Source organism: Achroia grisella, unplaced genomic scaffold (assembly GCF_030625045.1).
Source record: "Achroia grisella isolate CSIRO2021 unplaced genomic scaffold, CSIRO_AGI_Agris_v1 utg808, whole genome shotgun sequence".
Lineage (NCBI taxonomy): Eukaryota > Metazoa > Arthropoda > Insecta > Lepidoptera > Pyralidae > Achroia > Achroia grisella.
In genome coordinates this window covers 422,652-436,430 of record NW_026713029.1, presented here as the reverse complement: position 1 = coordinate 436,430, position 13,779 = coordinate 422,652, and the positions used below count along the sequence as shown (strand labels likewise).

The following is a 13,779-nucleotide window of genomic DNA, read 5'->3' as shown; positions in this document are numbered from 1 at the left end:
AATATATACGTCACCATGAATACAAATGTTTGTATCGTGTAAGAAATCGAACCCGCGACCATCGGCAGTAAGACGTTGTGTTAAACGTTGGACCACCGAAGCCATCTTATTATCATAGTCAAGAACCGAGCCATAAATGTCACAAATTAATTCATTATTTTGAGATCAGTTAAGGACAACACCTTTGTTTTGACAACTTTAGAAGTAAATTTGAAGTATCTGCTTAGAATATAAATAAGGGAATAAATTTATATTTTACTATTATAAATAACTACAGTACTTAAACAATAATATGTTTTTCCAAATGTTATATAATAACAACAATACAAAAAAAATGTATGTATTTTAACTATTTTTAGCTGATGTTTAGTACCGATTTACAAGGTTAGGCAGGTAATATATCGAAGTTCTTTTTTTTATGTCTGACCGTCCCGGTTTCGTACATTTTCGTTTAGTGCATTACAAATCTTTGAATTTCTCTGTTTGTTCTATACTATAACACGCATGTATTATACATATAAACGTTTATTTGGTCACTTAGAGGTAGATTAAATAGATAACTGTCTATTCTCAGACCTACCGAGTATATATATAAAATTTCATCAAAATCGGTCAACCGGTTTCGGATTAGAATGACAATTAACACTGCAACAGGAGGATTTTATATGTTAGAGTTTTCTTTTTTATTATTTTTATTATTTATCCTATCTTCTAATTGTGGCCCCCAACAAGGCAAGCGGATTTACCATTCCATCATATAATATGTTTATAAATGCAAAAGTAACTTTGTCTGTCTGTCATGTCAAAACTACTGAACCGATTTAATTTAAATTTGATACCCAGATAGTCTAGACCCTGGGAAAGGATATAAACTACTTTTTAATGCGAAAAAAAGGTTGTAAGGGGTTGAAAGTAAAGATGTGAGGTTATATGAAAGTATCGTCATTATTAAAGTTAGAAGCTTGATACTTATGTCTATACTGTTGATTAAATATAAATAAATATGACATTAAATGTTTGTAAAAATTTTACCCTTAAAGGGGTAAAACATAATGGTATCTAAGGTAATGTTCCACATGGATAAAGTCGCGGGCACAGCTAGTAGCCCATAAACGAAACTGTCTACCTTATTTGCCTCACTGGTAATATCCAAACGTGGAGGTTATATCAGATTTAGAAATCGTACACCCACTCCATATAAACATTACACCTTATGTAATGAGTAGGGTCATTCTATACTACTGCTGAACCAAAACATTGCTACTGTAGATTTTTTTTATTTTATTTACCCTTTAAAGGAAAAGCAAAGGAAACTACGCTTATACAGCTATGACTGTATGTTTTTCGATTTTCTTAGTTTATTTTATATGTCTTGAATGTAGTCGTATAGTGCAAAAAAATCTTGGGTCTCTTAATTGTTCCTGAAGAGAGCGTGGGATATGCTCTTCGGTTAAGATTTCTTTATATTATTATGAAATTATTACATTTATTTTATGAAAGTTATAATATATAACATTTATTGTGAATCCGAAAGCGTTTCTGTGTATCTATTTTGTCTGTCTTGTTAACTTTTTTAGGACTAAACGACTGAACTACTACTTCTCCGCTTAATTCCTTTAAAATCCGTTGAGACAATCAATCGTGAAAAGTTAACATACAGACATACAGACAAAAATACTTTCCAAAATATAACACTAGTTGTGCCCGTGGTTTCACCCGCATGAAATTTGTAACCTATATATTATTCTGATGTCTAAGCAATATAATTCATCAAAATCCATTCAGTAGTTTTTGAAACATCTAACATCAAACATTCTTTTCATCAAACATCCATCCATCCATCCATCTATCCAGCCATACTCACAAACTTTCGCATTTATAATATTAGTAAGATAAATATAGACACCTATTTCAATTAATCTTAGATGTATTTGTGTAAGCGAAACAAATGAGTGAAAAATAATTACAATAATCATAGATGGAACTTAATTATAGAATAACTCCAACCAAATGACACACATTTACGGCAAACCGTCACGGCAGCGCACTCGCAGTGTTGGCTGCGACAGTGTCACCATGCGCGCCCTACTGTTACTCGCTCTTGTCACCGTGTGCTGTGCCGCGCCACAGTTCTCCAGGTCTAGCCTGCAAGTTGGAGACAATGGTGAGTGACCTGATATATTACTCACATACTCATAAATAAACATTTTATTAAAATATATAGAATAAGAGACACGATATCCAAGTCCTCTGGAAATACAATGAACTGCGAATGATTTTTTTTATAGTACAGGGGACAAACGAGCTTGCGGCAGGATATTAATAATAATAATAAGTAGTCAATTGTGAAAAAACCGCATAATTCTAACAATCATGTTTTTGAATTATATTTCGTCCCCCAATAATTGTTTATCTCATGTTTTTCTTGTACATACAGCGATCATTACACATTTATTATATATATAGATAACTAGATGTTTTGTGTAATTGCTTTGAGGATTAATCTTATTATCCCTACTTATAAATGTGAAATAACATTGCCTGTCTCGCTTTCACGTCAAAACTACTGAACCAATTTAAATGAAATTTTTTTACATAGATAGTCTGGACCTGGAGAAAGGACATAGGCAATTTTTAATACGAAAAAAGGTTTGTAAAGAGTTGAAAGGGGTGAAATTTTGTATGGAAGTATCATCATTTTTAAAGCTAGAAGCTTGAAACTTATTTTTTAGGCTGTTGATTAAATATAAATGTATATGACATTCAAAATTTGTGAAAATGTTAATCTTACGGGGGTAAAATAAAATAGGGGATGAAAGTTGATGGAAATTTTTCTTTTTGGAAGCTAGAACGATGAAACTTTTTTATTTGGCATTTTTGGGTTAGATCATTGTTTTTTCGTATTTAGTCAAGGTCACTACAGCGCGCATACGAAGTAGCGGGCACAGCTAGTATAGAATATATTTTCTTTATGATAAGAGTAATGTTAAAAATAATTATAGAAAAAACTGCCTATACAAACAATATAATGTAAAAGATGCCTTTAAAGTAAAACTCCAAGTGAAAGTGCAATCTTACTGCTTAATTCACATAACGTACCTAAATAAAATTATTATGTTATGTAGGTATGTATGCAACTGTGACATTTAAATAGCAATATTAGTCATATATACTTAAATAAGTCATTATTCAACTTATTGTTTAAATAAATAGCAATATTAAACATAATACTTAATAAGTTCAACTTAATATTTAAAGACTTAAATTGTCTGTAATTAATAATGATCATTTGAGGAAATAAACAACAAAACATATGGTTAGTTTAATTAATGTGATGTCATATCGTAAAGTAGTTTTATTTCTGTAATACATTGTGGTGTCTATAGTAATTGTTTATTTTTACAAACAGATGTAATAATAATAATAACTGTAGTGTATGTGGAAACACTAGCAGTTTATTATCTATCGTCTCGAGCCGAGCGTACACGGACCGCCGTGCGCAAGAGGGAAGGGAGTCCCTGCGCAAGCGCCGCGGAGTAAAGACGTGGAGCTATGGCTAACGAGCCGATATTACGTCGATAACAACTTACATACAAGAAGACATAAATAACAAATAAGTGAACACTATATGTGGCGACGAGGCAAAATGGATATAAATAAAGATAAGTACAAAATCATTTAATAAGATATACATATACCTACGGGTACGGAGTAATTACAAATTTAGAAGGATTATGGTGGGGCCGCACGGGGAGCGAATTATATAGACCTATACAGAAAAAACAATAGCTGGGTAACATCGGTTTACGATCGATTTGCGCCAAGTAAGTAGGTACCTAATTATAAATTGTACTTGCTATACCTATAGTGTCTCTAGCTGGTAGGAATAGTCGTATTAATAATCATTGTAGTAATATGTTTACGTATATCCGTGATTTATTATTTTTAATGTATGATAATGGTGTACTGCCTGCGCTGGCGTGGCACTGATGGAGTATGGTAGAATGAGCGGAGGGGGGGATAGGATCGGTTGGCCCGTCGTGGTGGGTTCGTGTTAATTTGTCGCGATTGTTTCTGGGGGGAACCGCGTGGAGGTCCCTCTGGCGTGATACATTGTTAGCAGTGGGATTATTTTAACAATCCCATTCCTCCTTCCGTATTTCCGTGTTGAAATAAAAATCGCTAATGATTGTAGTTGCCGCTGCATGTTCGTTTCATGAGGGTACGGTGACGGTGAGATGTTTAGTGGGACATCATATTACGTGATGCAATAGACCTGTGGATATGAAATAAAATAGAGCACTGTGCGGACGACACGTTTGTTTTGCTTTATCTTTTCTAGGTGTCGATGCACTTTAATTACTTTTGGCAATAGGGCCGCCTTATTGTATTTATACAGATGTGGTGACTAGTGTTCAAATGTCACTATTTTCTTTTAGGGTATTGCTGCAAATGAAAGTGGTCTAAAGTTCCTCTTTCTAACTGTAATGATCACATGATAACCTAATATTACATTTTGTACGGGATAATATTACGATGTTGTCGGGTGATACGATATCATTACAAATGATGGTGAGCTGACAATTGTACCTGCATTATAGTACTGATGTTGGGTATTATATTTGTATATGTATATTGTTTTGTACAACAATAGTAAAATCTAAGGTGGGGTGACACACACGGTTTGAGCAGTGCTTGGTGGACAATATTTATATTTGCCTTAATTGATTGCAAGTGTTGAAGTATCTGGGTAACAGTGTCCCATACATTTCGATGTGGATGAGTTGTTCGGAATACCTGCAGACTATTTTATTCTGGTATTCGAGCAGAGCCGCGAAGTAGTGTGGTTAAAATGTTTTATTTGGATTGGATTTGGCTTTTGGATTATGTAATTTATAAATAATAATTATTAGTGAGCATTCCAATGGATGCCGGTGGGAATTGCAATTGTTTTACATAGGAAGGTTTTAAATGTAGATTAATTATTAGTTTGATATATTATGTTGGGGTCTACTATATATGTTGTGTAGTGCAAGGTGCCTATCTACTTGTATGGCATATTTTTAACAATTTGTGCTTTGTGTTAAAATGAAGCGCGCATCTACAACTTGCGACCTAGAAGGCAATCTTTTGGTTTGGTGAATTTAGTGTCTAATGAATTTGTTGAAGAAAAACAAAAAACAACGTAGTCAAGAGGTTGAGATGCCGACTATTATATTGCGAGGAAGTGTGTCGCTAGTTATGGCCGGATGTAAGGTACAGGAGTGCTGTTTCTGTACGCGGTGTGTGGTTTCTATAGTCAGTAACACTGGAACGAGAAAAAGGATACCTAATTATGTATATAGAATTATTCTATTATTTTACAGAAAGGACAGTGATTAACTTTTAATAATAAGCTATAGTATAGTACAGTGGTGGTGAGTATGTCTTTATGGAATCATATTTAAGATTCTCTCTAATTTAAAAATACCAGTAAATTAGAAATTGCACAATAATGGTTACATGAAATAGAACTACTATTAAGTTCTGAATTATTGTACCTACTCGCCTAATGCATTATACGGATGAGTGAAGGGGTTATTAGAGTGGAAAAAAAAAATGTTTTTATATTCTTTGAAGTTTCGGGAACATGGAATAGAATATGAATATTCTTTATTTAAAGAAGCTTGAATAAATAATAGGAATAATAGCCATAATTGCATTAATGTACCGCATTTAGTAGCTGTGGAATGGAGTTAGAATTTGTTTTGTTATCACATGCAGACAGCGCTGACAGCTGTTTTATATGAATTTGACAGGGATGTTGGAGCGATGGGGAGTCATTTTTAATTGACAGTTAATCCAGTTGCGGCTGGAATTGTGTAGTGTCGCGATACGCGAAATAAGTGTATTAATGTGGTTTTGAGTTTTGAGATAGCTAATAGGAAATGATACCTGCTTCATTGTAGTAGTTGTAAAATATATACATGTATTTGTTTATCGTCATAGTACTGGTGTTGGTCGCTCTCTAAATACTTTGGCCGCATTGCAGGGTAGCTTAGACAAATTAGCGTGTTTTAACTTTTACATACGTACTACAGTGCAACCTCGATAAAACAAATCGAAAAAAAAATATATATATATAGTATATCAAGTAATTCGTTGAACTGAGATTTACTATGTTGAAGGTACGTTGGTCTAAACTTCGTTATAAAAAGGTAAAAAACCTGTCTAAGCCATTTCATTTCACTTGAATCTTTAACAATAGTGACGAGCAGCAGTGTTTACAAAACTTTACATTACTTTCCATCGAACAACAATTATTGTTCTACGAACAAAAGTACGTCGAAACATGTCCTGACATGAATCACATTTTATGAGATAAGAGATAAGTAGAGTTAGAGTCATACCATTGGTGGGAACATTATATAAAGGTTTTGGGTTAAGAAAATTCCTTAGAAAGAGGTGTTTTTCCAAATTTAAAAAATAAAAAAAATAATAATGTCGCAATGTAAAGGTATATTTTACATCGATTCTTATGGAAAATCCAAGGGATTACAAAGAATTAGTTAAATCAAGGAAGTCGTTATATACGAGGTATATTATTGTGAATGAGGTGCGTTATATTATGGCTGCACAATTATTATTATTATTACTAGATAATAATGTAAACCATGATGCATGATAGTAACAATTACTAACGATATATTATTGGAAAAAAAAAATAGTTCTGAGGATACTATTAGTATTCCCATACTTTAGATTAGAATTATTTACTGGACATTCTTGTGGAGTAAATAAATCTGAAATATGTTTAATATTAGTAGTCATAAATGTATATATTGTGAAAATTAAATGGATAAGAGTGGCGTTTAATTGTGCTATAATTATAAAATTTGGTGTTTTGCAGGAGTTCATGATTTGCTTATAAAGTGACTATTGGCTCAGATGACCTTAAAGAAATTAGCAAAGGAAGAAAAACAATGAGCATAATACTAATAACCAATACTTAAAGAGGATGAATTTAGAAGTTCAATGGATTATAATGACGGTGACAATGGCATTGATATTCTAAAAAAGGAGCTACAGAGGTAAGGTAGACTGGGCCGTCAAGCATTAAATTGCGTATTGACGGACAGGTTGCATTAAATTGCGTTGGCTGGGCCATCAGGCATTAAATTGCGAACTGATGGACAGATTGCATTAAATTGCGTTGGCTGGGCCATCAGGCATTAAATTGCGAACTGATGGACAGATTGCATTAAATTGCGTTGGCTGGGCCATCAGGCATTAAATTGCGAACTGATGGACAGATTGCATTAAATTGCGTTGGCTGGGCCATCAGGCATTAAATTGCGAACTGATGGACAGATTGCATTAAATTGCGTTGGACTGGGCCGTCAAGCATTAAATTGCGTATTGGCGGACAGGTTGCATTAAATTGCGTTGGCTGGGTCGTTAAGCATTAAATTGCGTATTAACGTCCAGTTTGTGTTAAATTGTCTTTGGCGGGGTCATCAAGCATTGTATTGTGTATTGATGAATGGTGTCCTATTCATTAAAGGTAAATTGATAGAATGTTGCATTAAATTGCGGTTGAATATAAGTAATAAAAAATTGCCAGTTTTAATGCATATTAATTATCGGAGTGAAATGGAGCGGATTCAGTAAAATATAATAAATCAAAAGTCATAGTACACAAATTAATTTTGGTCGAAAATATAATTTCTATAACTAATATAATTGACGATTGCTGGAGTACGTAGAGTCGCTGTGGTGATATATGTGGTATATGTCGATCGCTCAAAGACTGGTCTGACAACCTTTCCTAATATTTTAGCACTGAATTAATGCAGGTGATAAGAGAGATAATTTTGTACGATGAAGAATGGTTATAGTTATACCCAATTAATACTACATGGACTGATATCAGATGTGTAGACAGAATATAGTGGAAAGTCGTTTGCAATTGTTGATGCAACTCTTGATATAATAATAATATTCTGGTATACCACCACAGGACCCATCAATATTGTATGGAATGATAATAATAAATAGTGGGGAGTTTTGAAGAAATTCCAGATTATGTTTTAGATAATCAGTTTTCAAATGTACATGATAAAGAAAAATACTACATGTAAATAACACATTGCATGAGACAGATAGAATGGAAAAAAAATATAAGTATTTACCGTAAACCTACAAAATATAAAGTAGTGACTACTATGATAAAGATATTCTGGTCATAAACATACAACATTTTTTCAGAAGTGCTTTATACTAATCTTACATAATATTACACAATAACAAAGTGGAATAACGATTATATGAAAACAAATATAAAAGAAGAAAGGTGAAGTATGTGAAACACAGAGTAAATTGGAGTTAATATATAAATGTAATTTATATTCAAAAGAGGAGGAAAAATCACGGTGCTGGTTACGCTGGAAAGGCCAATCGCACTAGAGGCATTCGGCTTATGTGTGGCAGTATAGTGTCAAAATGAGTCCACCATCGTTGTAACGTAGCACACATGCCTCCAAGGAACAAATACCTAATAGAGTGGATTGATTCATGCTTGAAAAGAAAATAAACTTAAAAAGGAGAGAGATGTAGTGTATGTGGAAACACTAGCAGTTTATTATCTATCGTCTCGAGCCGAGCGTACACGGACCGCCGTGCGCAAGAGGGAAGGGAGTCCCTGCGCAAGCGCCGCGGAGTAAAGACGTGGAGCTATGGCTAACGAGCCGATATTACGTCGATAACAACTTACATACAAGAAGACATAAATAACAAATAAGTGAACACTATAATAACCCAGGGGAATCAACACAGCGTCATCTAGTTTAAGATTGATAGAATAGTTTTTTTTTTAAATAAATAAATAAATAGTATACATAGAAAACACTCAGACCAAAAGAAACAGTCATACTTAAGACTAATGTTTGTGAGGAATCGTACCTGCTTCCATCGGACATAAAGCGGATTTCCAATGCAAATATTATATATGCACACAATAATAAGAAGAATACAATCTTAAAATCATAAAGGAGAAGAAACTATCTGTTTGTTTACTATTTATTGTGTGCGTATTATAAAAAAGGTCGTAGGAATAGGGATAAAATTTACACAGAAAATATATGGGTTAATTTATACTAAAGAAAACTAAAAGACATATCCAAAAGGGTCGCTCAAATTATTTTGTGAAACTTTAAATACGACCTACAATTTTATTAATTAATTCAGTAATCAAATAATAGGTGGCGTTGTATAGACGCTTTATTTATTTACATGTACAATTATAAAAAATCACGGGACCTTACCACGTTTTAGTGATTTTTATTTTTTATTGAATAAAACGTGGTAAAATCCCATGATTTTAATGATAATATATGAATGTGATAATGATCGCGTCAAATTTAAAACTGCTCTATTTATTGTTGTCGTTTGATTATGGTAATCTGTGGCGATCATCATATAAGAAGATACAAACATCACATCACTTCTAAATTAAAACTTATTCTATGATGTTCATTGATATCACACTATTTATCATGCTAGATTCCTTGAATAAGCAGGGTATCAAGATATTGTAATTTGTGATCCAATATTACTTCTGAAAATATTTAAATGTTTTATAATATTCGTTTCAGATTCAGATGGCCAGCCATTCATCGAGGAAGTGGTCGTAGAGTCAACACTTCATGTTAAGAACCCTCTCACCGAGCGGCAGGCTCGCACCAACACTAAAACTAACCTACAAGATGGCACCAGAGTCGCAGAGTCGAAGCAATAAATGTTCATAAAAAGAAGAAGCTGTTTACAATCACGAACAAACCCATATAAACTATTGGAGTGTTTTGTCACAACTTACAAATTAAGAAAAAAAATTATACAAAGTCGTCTGTGTTATACCTCTCTTTCACCTATTACAGCTGCAGCTTGTTTTGTAAGCTAAATTTCAGTTGAAGATTTAGAAACGTGGCACTAAAATTACATGGTATGGAACCATAATATGAGGTTGATTATATTGTATCCATAGTCATTTATGTAGACGTCGTTTGTCACTATCAAGCGAGTAACAACTCCTTTGCTATTCTAATTCATAAAAAAAAATATTCGAAAGAGAAGAATAAAATAATTCGATATTTAAATTATTGTAGTTTTATAACTATGCGCCAGCATACACTCCGTTTCGTTTTACAATAATGTGTAATTTACCTTTATATCTTACCTGTTGAAGACAATATTACGTAGATAACAAATCACCCTGATATAGATCTAATTTTTAATACTAGATTAAGGCACTCTGCTCGTACCTATATTGTAACACTAAAAGTACATATTTAGTTGTTTCTGAAATTAAAGCCTGAAATTAATGTTTATTTAACATTAATAATACATGTATTGTATGTAATAAAGTAAGAGCAAATATTAAATCAAAAAAATAAAATTTTGTTATAGGTATTATCTCTCTTTCTCTATCTGTACTTAAAAATATCCCTTACCTTGTCCTTCACACAATTTATATGAAATACTCCAGCGACATTAGTACAAAAACTAAAAACTTATTTTGAAGTCTATTACGAAGATAATATTAATAACCATAGAGCTTGTGTTACGAGTACTAGACAAATTACAGAATATCTAAATACATTTTTTTGTATATATACGTACGAAAATACATAAAAAAACATTCAGACCGATACATGTAATCAATCTCATGAATACAAAAGTTTTTTATCGTGCGAGGAATCAAACCCGCGACTATCAGAAGTAAAAGGTGTGTTAAACCGCGAATTAAACAAAATAATATAAATATATCAAGTGATGAAATGGACTTTGCAAAATGATTAAATAAAATATATGTATATTCCCCGAAATTGACTGCAGTTTATCATTACATAGTATAAAATAAAGTCGCTGTCGCTCTCTGTCCTTATGTATGCTTAAATCTTTAAAACACCGCAACGGATTTTGAATCGGTTTTTTTTAATAGATAGAGCGATTCTAGAGGAATATATAAAATCTATATATAAACATATTATACATGTACTCCCGTGCGAAGCCGGGACGAGTAGCTAGTCAGATATAAAATATTTCTCTAACATCCGTACACTTGTTTACTTAGTCGTGAAATACAAACAGACGGTTAGACAGACACACTTTCGCTGTTATATAAATATGATAAAAATTAAAGAAACATAAATATCTGTAATTTGTATTCTAACCATATGTCAATATTGAGTGATTTACTGGTCTTTTGGCGCACTTGGCAATAGGCCTCAGATAGGTCGATAGAACTATAAACTTGTACACATTGGCAATTGAGTGTTACTGCAGGTAAATAATAATAAATACAAAATCTCCGTGTGATAACGGAGTAGGAACACAACGGTGCTATTTTATCATCATTGCCTTGCGTTTATCCATTTTTTGGGGTCGGCGCATTATGTTCTCTTCTTCTACTGCTACCTAACAGCCGTCATATGTGAGCTTACTCTCTTTTTATATATCACTAGCTGTCCCGGCTTTTTTTGTGGACTACCCCTAACATTTAGGGAGATGAAAAATAGATGTTGGCCGATTCCAAGACCTACTCAATACGCTCACAAAATTTCATGAGAATCGGTCAAGCCGTTTCGGAGGAGTATGGGAACGAAAACTGTGACACGAGAATTTTATATATAAGATGATCTTTCACACAATTCATCTTTTTTTTGGTTGTCCTCTCCCTTTAAATCCATCCAAGTTCTGGTCCAAGGATGCTATTTATCCTGTAAATCTTTTCTGAATTAGAATTATTAAAACAATATAATAATAATATCCATGGACAATTCACACAGCGCTATCTAGTCACAATCCAAGCAAAACTTGTGCTATTAGTACCTACTACATACATAATATGTATAGAAAACACCCAGATCACAAACAATCATACTCATGACTTCAAATGTCTGTACCGTCCGAGGAATCGAACCCACGACCATAAGTAGTAAAGCAGTGTGCAAAACCAACCATACATGGTTTGTTTTGCACACTGCTTAGAACTTATATTTACAAATATATATAGTGTGCTAAATTACCGAACCAGTGCAATAAAGCCAAAATATTAATCTTTTTAATTAACTAGTAAACCTTACAAAAAGACACTCATGTTCTATAGTGAGGTTGTTAAGGATGGTTATCTCTGCAGATTTTGCCAAGCTGAAGATGAAACGCCACTACACATCCTATGTGGTTGTAGTCCATACACGTAACGAAACGAAATATCTCTTTTAGAAAATGTATACTCTATCCTGAGGAGAAAAAACCCATCGCTCCTAAGAATATTCTTCAATTCCTGTCCCAGACGAATCTATGTAGGTAACTTTGAAAGGTGAGTGCAATAGATCTATCGTAGGTCGCAGTCCTATAGATCTTAGTATTTGGATCACAAAACCCTAATTAAAAAAAATAAGGATGGTAGTAGAACTGAGAATAGATCATATGCAACTTACCTTACCTACGTGGTACTTATAATATATTACTTAAATTTTGACATATCGTCGGAGTAAAAATTTGTCTCTAACATTTATATTGGTCACATTTGGATTTTAAGGTAATTGAAGTCGTTTTTTATCTAAATCTTAAATTATGGCCAAATGTAACCAACTTCAGCATAATTGCTTATAGAGATAATTGTTATTCAAGCATCGTAGGCGCAATGTTAATTATGCATTTTGTACAATAAAGTCAGAATTTATAATCACAAAGTGAATTAGTATTATTGCGCAGATGTTTATCTCAATAGCTAATATAATGGTCACTTTGAACGTGTTTTTAAAAGCTACTAAATTAAGATATATTGCAACTATATTACAATATATCTTAATTTAGTTGTTAATGTAAGTACGACATTAATTATGCAGATATTTTTTTGTAACTAGTCAACAGTCTTTTTATATAGGAATAATAGTTATAAAGGACCCGTTTCTAAACATATATAAAAAAAAGAATATACTAAAATATTATATTAGAGTTAAGAATATACGCCTGTGAATTATTTAATAGCAATTAATTACTATCCGCGACAATATAACCAGTGTTATGCAATTGCTTTAATATTAGCTATTGCCTTATTATCAAGATGATTACTTAATTAACATTAATACGTAATAATCTAATTAAATTACATACATCATATATACATCATACATATTACATCATATAACATATAATTAAATTAAAAAAAAAGTTTTAAAATCTATGATGTCAAATATACCGTCAGTTCGGAAATTAGTTACAGCCGAGAAGAGTAACAGAACACTCTGCTCTTAAGGTTATACCTACTTATTTCTCTTCCAAGATAATATCAAGGAAGGCAGTGGAATTGACTAAATGTACGATCCCACCAACATCTGTTATATTTAATTTAGGATTTACATACGTTTTAATGTACACAACAATAAAACTGTGCTTTGTGCATTTAGCACCATATTTATACATGATGTACCTGTTCAAATAAAAAAAAACAGTATACATTTCCATTCTTTTCGTCTCTTAATGTCTCTCAGCATCTTTTGTGTTCGCTTGTTGTATTCGCTTAACTGAGATCAAAAATACCTATGAAGAATAAGATAAAGTGTAAGAAAATAAACTAAACAAAAGGACATACTATACTACAATATATTATTTTTGTGATTCCCCATTTTATTTTAAAAGATAAACAATTTAATAAATAAAACATATTTTATATGATTTTGTAGTTTTTATGAATAAGAGTTGGGATAATGTAAATACAACATTTTAGAGGTAGAC

General features: G+C 32.5%; 1 protein-coding gene across 1 annotated transcript; it reads left to right on the top strand.

The window, feature by feature from the left end:
* Window positions 1-2,033: 2,033 nt before the first annotated feature.
* Window positions 2,034-10,278, top strand: LOC131851867 (uncharacterized). The gene is made up of 2 exons (XM_059202430.1): window positions 2,034-2,164; window positions 9,633-10,278. Exons 1-2 carry the CDS (start codon window positions 2,077-2,079, stop codon window positions 9,773-9,775), a joined length of 231 nt encoding a protein of 76 aa, XP_059058413.1. The 5' UTR covers window positions 2,034-2,076; the 3' UTR covers window positions 9,776-10,278.
* The last annotated feature ends 3,501 nt before the right edge of the window (window positions 10,279-13,779 follow it).

Excerpts from the sequence above, each read along its gene's own strand:
- LOC131851867 (XM_059202430.1), top strand. The coding sequence starts at position 2,077 with ATGCGCGCCCTACTGTTACTCGCTCTTGTCACCGTGTGCTGTGCCGCG. Across the intron at positions 2,165-9,632 it reads CCTGCAAGTTGGAGACAATG|ATTCAGATGGCCAGCCATTC; the intron begins GTGAGTGACCTG and ends TATTCGTTTCAG.